A 6,996-nucleotide genomic window follows, 5' to 3' on the forward strand; every position below is an offset into this window, starting at 1 on the left:
GCAAGGATGAGACCAGCAGATTAAACAAAACACCAATGTTGGTGTCAGGCAAGGATTCAGGTGAGTGGGGGGTGGTATCTGTAAACAGGGTAGCACGGTTGTTAGCCCCATAGCAGTCTCTAGGTATCACCTGAATGAAGACATATGGCCACCACCTTGCTGAAGCTAAGCAGCTCTGGGGGTGGTCAGGGTCTGGATGGGGGACCTCCAGGCAGAGGGCCTTGAGCTCCATAATGGAAGAATCTGAGGAGGTGAAAATTAGTAAGCAAACAAATGAATACATAAAACAAAAACAAGCATCTGTGCGGTGCTGGTGTATTGTCTTCATCCAATGTATGGCTTGCAGCAGGGGTTTCAACCTGAATAAAAGATTTGAGGTGGCCCAGGTAAGCCCCATAATTCATCACATGATGCTGCGCATACACGCCATTTGAATGGCAATGCCCATCAACTTTCAGGGAGGGGCCCCCCCTCAAATATTTTGTGGGGGAGTCTGAAGGGACCTCGGCCCCTAGGAGTTGGCTCCTATGGCTTGCAGCACCTTTTAAACCTGGGAAATGTCAGATGGAGGGGGAGAGATGACTCAGCGCCCTGCCCAACCGGGCTTCTTCCTTTTAAAGGCATGAGATCTGATCTCAGGCCTCATGTGCTACGTTCCGCCCCCGCCCCTGGAAGTTTGGGGGCTCATGACCTAGGAGAGGGCATTCTCTGTGGCAGCCCCTAAGCTGTGGAATCCCCTCCCCGCAGAGGGGATTTTTGCAAAATGCTGAAGACCCACCTCTTTGCCCCTGGCCTTGTTATGAACAATAATCACAATACTGATTTAATAATAATAATAATAATAATAATAATAATAATATTGCAACCTGCCCTGGGGCCTTGTGGTGAAGGGTGGGTAAGAAATTCAGTGGCTGCTAACACTATTCTCTCAATGGTACGGCAAAACAGTTTGCTCCTTGAACATGGGAATCTGCTAAACACCAAGTCAAGCTGTTGTCTCTCTAAGAGTACTGCCTATCCTGGCTGGAAGAGTGTGTGTGTGTGTGTGTGTGTGTGTGTGTGTGTGTAGGGCTCCTACCCTTCACTCGAAGTCACCAGCGCCAACACCACGCTGCCACAGAGAGCCTCTTTTGGGGGATGCCCCGCAAGCAGCAAGCTTTCTATTACCAGTTTCCTCTTTCTGTTACAGCTTTTTTCCTCTTCCTCTTGGAAGCCTCGCTCTGTGGGAGGGCGGGGAAGTTTGAATGGCTGTCCCCGAAAGAGTTTAAAAGGCAGAGCCAGCAGCAGCCCTGAAGCACTCGCTCTCCTCTCGAACAAGCTGCAGAGGAAGTAAAGGAGGGTTAAAGGAGGCAGGCAGGCACAGAGAGAGGAACCAGCACCCTTTCACAAAGCGAACTCAAGCCACAGAAGAGCAGGAGCGCAACGCACACCTGCGGAAACTTTTTTTTTTAAGCTGGCAGAATCCTCCCAACGGGTGTAGCTTTTGGCAAAAGTCCACTCCGCTCCGCTTGAATCAGCTGCTTTTGCCTCTTTTGATCTAAACTCGTGGCTGAAATCCGCCTGGCGGAAAGATTTGCCCGTCGCTTTCCACCTGTTGATTTTGAACCCTCCCTGGATCCTTCCACCTCGTGCCAAGCGACGGAGACGGCGGCGGCGGCGGCAGCAGCGCATCTCTTGGCCGAAACGCACCAGCCAGCTATGAGCTCCGAGCATTTGGTGTACGACGTGGAGAAAGGGAGCAACGTGGTCGTGGTGCGCGAGAAGCCGCAGAAAGAAAGCCGCTGGAAATGCCTCAGCATCTGTTCCCTCCTGCTGCTGCTCGGCGCCACGTTCGTCTTTGCGCTTTTGCAATTTGGCGCTTTCAAGCAGTCTGAATCCCAGGTAAGGAACATGCCTATCTCTCTCTTTCTGTGTGTGTGTCTCTCTCTGTGTGTGTGCGGGAGAGGTAGAAAGAGATCAGGGGTTGGTCTTCATTAGTAAAGATTCGCTGGGTTTGAATGAAATTTGCAAAGACGTTCTAAATCCTCCGTCCCTGAATGATGAAAAGGGGAGATACCAATGGACTGAAATAAATGAATGGAAAAATAAAATAAATAGCTCTGAGTTGTTGGCCATCACCACCACCATCAATGAGTTCACGCTAGTTTAATTTGAGTTGGTCCCCCCTCCCCAACAAGCCCATTGATGGGTGCTGAAAGATTTAGGGACTTTTTCAAGAACCAAGACACACACTAATTTCAAGTAGGTAGCCATGTTGGTCTGCCGTAGTCGAAACAAAATAATTTTTTTTCTTCCAGTAGCACCTTAGAGACCAACTAAGTTTGTCATTGGTATGAGCTTTCATGTGCATGCACACTTCTTCAGATACACTGAGACAGAAGTCACCAGACCCTGAAAGCGTCGTTGATTTGGGGCGCTGTTGCCTTATAAAAGCTTTTAAAATTAAGGATCCCACGGCAAATTAAAAATAATAATAACCAAGATTGTGATATTTGAATTTTTTAGAAAAGATTCACAAGGTTACAATTGGTGATCTACTTGGACTCAGCCCACCATCACCTCTGGGACATATCACAAAAAATGTGCCTGTTGCGCCTCTGCAGGGTAGTTAATGTGCAATTAGCTCTCTTTTTTCTCTATAGTTCTGCCTATTTGGAAAGCTGTGTTACTCTTACACCCCAAACATGCCTCCAACATATTGGACATTCCTAGCTCTGGCTCATTTTGCACTATCACTATATTGTTCATTGTTGTTGCTACAAATGTATTTACCCCATTCTCCCATTTCTTTCTTTGTTCAGGACTCTAAGGAAAACGGAAGCCCATTTTCTGGTAAGTTCTTCCTAGCAGCAAATTTTTATTCTTAAGAGAAACCTCCCCATTCTGTCAGGGCAATGGGTTTTGGGGTGCAAGGACTTTGGCTCAGTTCTGAGGCTACGTACACACCACACTTTTAAAGCACATGGCTTCCCCCCACCCCACCCTGAAGGATCCAGGGGAATGTAGTTTACTCTTAAAAAGCTACAACCCCTGCCCCCCTTAACAAACTACAGTTCCCAGGATTCTTAGGAGGGTGTCATGTGCTTTCAACGTATGCTGTGTACAGCAGCCTCTCTGATTCTCAAAACCAATGTCCACATTCAGTAACTGCTCAGAGGCACCATGTGCTTAGCGTGTGCCTTTTGCACCGTGTTACACTTGCTGGAAGGGGACGAGGGTGGCGCTGTGGTCTAAACCACAGAGCCTAGGGCTTGCCGATCAGAAGGTCGGCAGTTCGAATCCCTGTGACGGGGTGAGCTCCTGTTGTTCGGTCCCAGCTCCTGCCTACCTAGCAGTCAAAGCATGTCAAAAGTGCAAGTAGATAAACAGGTACCGCTCTGGCGGGAAGGTAAATGGTGTTTCCATGCGCTGGTTATCCAGAAGTGGCTTAGTCATGCTGGCCACATGACTGCGGACAAACATCGGCTCCCTCGGCCTATAGAGCAAGATGAGCGCGCAACACCAGAGTCATCCGCGACTGGACCTAAGGGTCAGGGGTACCTTTACCTTTACCTTTACGCTTGCTGGATCCTGGGGTTGTAGTCAAATGTGCATTAGATCCCACAAGCCTGAGGTCCCCCGGGCTAGACCATCAGTACTGCAGGGCCTACAGGTGATTTTAAAATGCTGGTTCTCCAGCCAACTGAAAATGCTGCAGTAGCAGGTTAACCAAGCCCCGTGTGGGATCCTTAAAGGAAGTAAGTTGAGAAGATGCACTGTCTGACCACCTGTCCTCTTTTTGTCTTTGCAGGAGGGTTGCCCCCCACAATGAAAGTGCAAGCCTTGATGTCCCGGAAACCAGCTGCCCATGCCCTAGGTGAGAGGGATTTTCTAAACAAATGATCACAGAGTTGTTGAGCATATAAAGTGCTTTAAAATATTAGCCCAGTTGGGTTAGGACAGGCATCCCCAAATTTCGGCCCTCCAGATGTTTTGGACTACAATTCCCATCTTCCCCAACCACTGGTCCTGTTAGCTAGGGATCATGGGAGTTGTAGGCCAAAACATCTGGAGGGCCGCAGTTTGGGGATGCCTGAGTTAGGATAACAGATGATGGCTGGTCGAAACTTAGCCATTGAACTTCCATTTGAATCTGGGTTCCCCACAGCCTGACTCATCATTCAATCCAGGTCTCCTGCAAAATCCAGCACTGAAACATACCCACCAAACAGGGACACCCTATTCCATACCCTCCTACATTTCTCTGCTGAAAATAGGGAAGTCCTACCATACCATCCAACATTTCTCCAATGAAAATCCAGGGCTTTATTTTCAGTCAGTTCTGGTAGCTCTCAGGTGGGCGCCATTGTCATATTAAGAGGACAAAGGAGGGGTTTGTGGTGAGTTCTGGCACTTCTTTTCTAGAAAAATAGCACTGGGGATGTCCTAAGGAAAAGCGGGACGTTCCAGGATCAAATCAGAAATTGGAACGGCTTCTGTAAATCCAGGACTGTCCCTGGAAAATAGGGACACTTAGCATTCCGTTAAGCCTCTCTGAGACAAATATGCTTGGCCTTTCTCCCATGTAGTTGCTGCCAGAGTTTGGTGGGGCCACACACACACACACACAGAGAGAGGGGGGGGAGGTTAATGTGGTTTTGCCCAATGGCCTGCCAAAGCAAGGATTGGCCTTGCACTCTCCGCTGCACCAAAGCGCTAGGTCAAACCAAAGTTGCCCTCAGTGAACCAACACCTAAACTTTGTAGGCCGAAGCTAGGTTTGACCTAGCACATGTTGACAAACCTTTGATGCTGACTGGTTTTCCCCTTCCCTCTGCAGCTTCCCGAGCCCATGGCCAGAAATTGGTCTGGACCACAGATGTGGCACCCTCCATACTTGAGAACGGCATGCAGCTGGACAAAAACTCCCTCGTGGTGCCTTCGACCGGACTCTATTTCGTCTACTCTCAGGTCATGTTCCATAGCGACACCTGCCCGGAATCCCCATTGCTGCTCAGCCACACCATCTTGTGGTTTTCCTCGCAGTTCAACAAGGACGTGGAATTGCTGAAGTCCATCAAGTCCGCTTGTGAGGGCGGAAGAAGCGCCCAGGGCCACAAGCGTTTGTGGTTTGAATCCATTTACCAGGGGGCTGTCTTTAGGTTGAACAAAGGGGACCGCCTGCAGTCCAAAACCGAATCTCCTCAGTATCTGGACTTCGCCCAACAGGGGCAGATATATTTTGGGATCGTTGCCATGGAGTAAAAAAGAAAGAAAAAAAGACTCTCCTTCTGTGCCATAGTTACAACTCGCTTGTTCCTCCTTCTCCAGCCTCTGCCATTCAAAATACAAATTTGAGGATGAGAAACAAGAGACTGAACTCTGAATTGGCACCCCAGTGAAGGAGGTTACTTCTGCTCTGGGAAGATAGGACACAGTATTACTTGTTGTTGTTGTTGTCTATTTTTAATCAATCCTATTTATTTATTTTTATTTATGTATTTATTTATATAGCCAGTGGGCGTGTGGTTGGAAGTATGAAAGGATCTGGGATGCTTGCTTCTTTTGTCACACCAATTCAGAAGAAAATATGAAATATAGATAATTCAGTAGAAACAAGGGTGTGGGTTTGTGATTGTGCGCTTGTGTGTGTGTGTGTGCGTGAGAGAGAGAGAGAGAGAGAGAGAGAAGAGAGAGAGAGAGAGAGAGAGAGAGAGAGAGAGAGAGAGGTGGTTCTGTGAGCTGTAAGTGAATACCTTAAATAAGGGGAATTGTGCTTCTTTGAACCCAGCTCCAGAAACTCGGACCAGCTGTATATATATACTATGTATATCTGTTAATAATTGAATATACCTGTGTAATTATGTATGTTACATGGACTGCTCCTGAATTTTGGGGGAGGATGGCCCTGCGGGCAATGTCCTCTCTTTGTTGGTAATATTTACATCGAAGATGTAATCTGACACCAGAGTATCTGGGCTGTTATGATTTTGCTCACTCTTGTGGCACATAGCGTATTTCATGTTGAAATCCTGCACGTGTTGCCACAAAAGTGGTGATTTCAAAAGGAAAAGAATACCTTGTGACTTGATTGTTTAAAAAACAATGTTGTTTATTTATTTATTTATTTATTTATTTATTTATGCGGATATTTATTTTGCTGTAGTCTCCTTTTTTGCACATTGCGGAGAAACTGCAACTGTTATTATAAGTTGGTTGTGTAATCTTTAAATGAGTCCAAGAAATAAAACTGAGATACTATTTAATTTTAAAAAACCACAACCCACCCTTTTTGACTCCTTGAAATGAATGAACGGATTGATTCTGAGCTGGAGCAACAGCAAAACACACATTTCATGAACATAAATAGATTTAACATAAAAAGTATGAAATGAATATTGCAAAACACCAGCAACAAAACATCAGTTATTCAGCCTACTGTCTACTTCAATGATGGAGAATCCATGAACCTCCAGGTATTTTGGACACCCATCAGCCCCAGTCAGCATGACCAATGGTTAGGTCTGATAGAAGTTTAAGCCAACAACAGTGCCATAGCTACCTGTAACTGAGTATGGAGTAAACCATATATTGTGCACCCTATCACTACTGATATCTACTTAAATTAGGATAAGGAGTTGGTGGCGCTGTGGTCTAAACCACTGAGCCTCTTGGGCTTGCTGATCAGAAGGTTGGCGGTTCAAATCCCCGTGACAGGGTGAGCTCCCGTTGCTCTGTCCCAGCTCCTGCCAACCTAGCAGTTTGAAAGCACACAAGTGCAAGTAGATACATAGGTATCACTGTGGCGGGAAGATAAATGGCGTTTCCATGCACTCTGGTTTCTGTCACAGTGTCCTGTTGCACCAAAAGCGATTTAGTAATGCTGGCCACATGACCCGTAAAGCTGTCTGTGGACAAACGCCGGCTCCCTCGACCTGAAAAGCGAGATGAGTGCCGCCTTTGACGGCCCCATAGTCGCCTTTGACTGGACTTAACCGTCCGGGGGTCCTTTACCTTT

At 47.0% G+C, this 6,996-nt stretch overlaps 1 protein-coding gene across 1 annotated transcript; it reads left to right on the top strand.

The window, feature by feature from the left end:
• The first annotated feature begins 1,121 nt into the window (after window positions 1-1,121).
• On the top strand, window positions 1,122-6,260 carry LOC118076151 (tumor necrosis factor). The gene is made up of 4 exons (XM_035098749.3): window positions 1,122-1,881; window positions 2,802-2,832; window positions 3,791-3,856; window positions 4,819-6,260. Exons 1-4 carry the CDS (start codon window positions 1,699-1,701, stop codon window positions 5,241-5,243), a joined length of 705 nt encoding a protein of 234 aa, XP_034954640.1. The 5' UTR covers window positions 1,122-1,698; the 3' UTR covers window positions 5,244-6,260.
• Window positions 6,261-6,996: the final 736 nt, after the last annotated feature.

Source organism: Zootoca vivipara, chromosome 2, assembly GCF_965207765.1.
Source record: "Zootoca vivipara chromosome 2, rZooViv2.hap1.1, whole genome shotgun sequence".
In the NCBI taxonomy this organism is placed as follows: Eukaryota; Metazoa; Chordata; class Lepidosauria; order Squamata; family Lacertidae; genus Zootoca; species Zootoca vivipara.

Coding starts and splice junctions, on each gene's coding strand:
- LOC118076151 (XM_035098749.3), top strand. CDS start 1,699: ATGAGCTCCGAGCATTTGGTGTACGACGTGGAGAAAGGGAGCAACGTG. Junction 2,833..3,790: donor AAACGGAAGCCCATTTTCTG/GTAAGTTCTTCC, acceptor TTGTCTTTGCAG/GAGGGTTGCCCCCCACAATG. Junction 3,857..4,818: donor ACCAGCTGCCCATGCCCTAG/GTGAGAGGGATT, acceptor TTCCCTCTGCAG/CTTCCCGAGCCCATGGCCAG.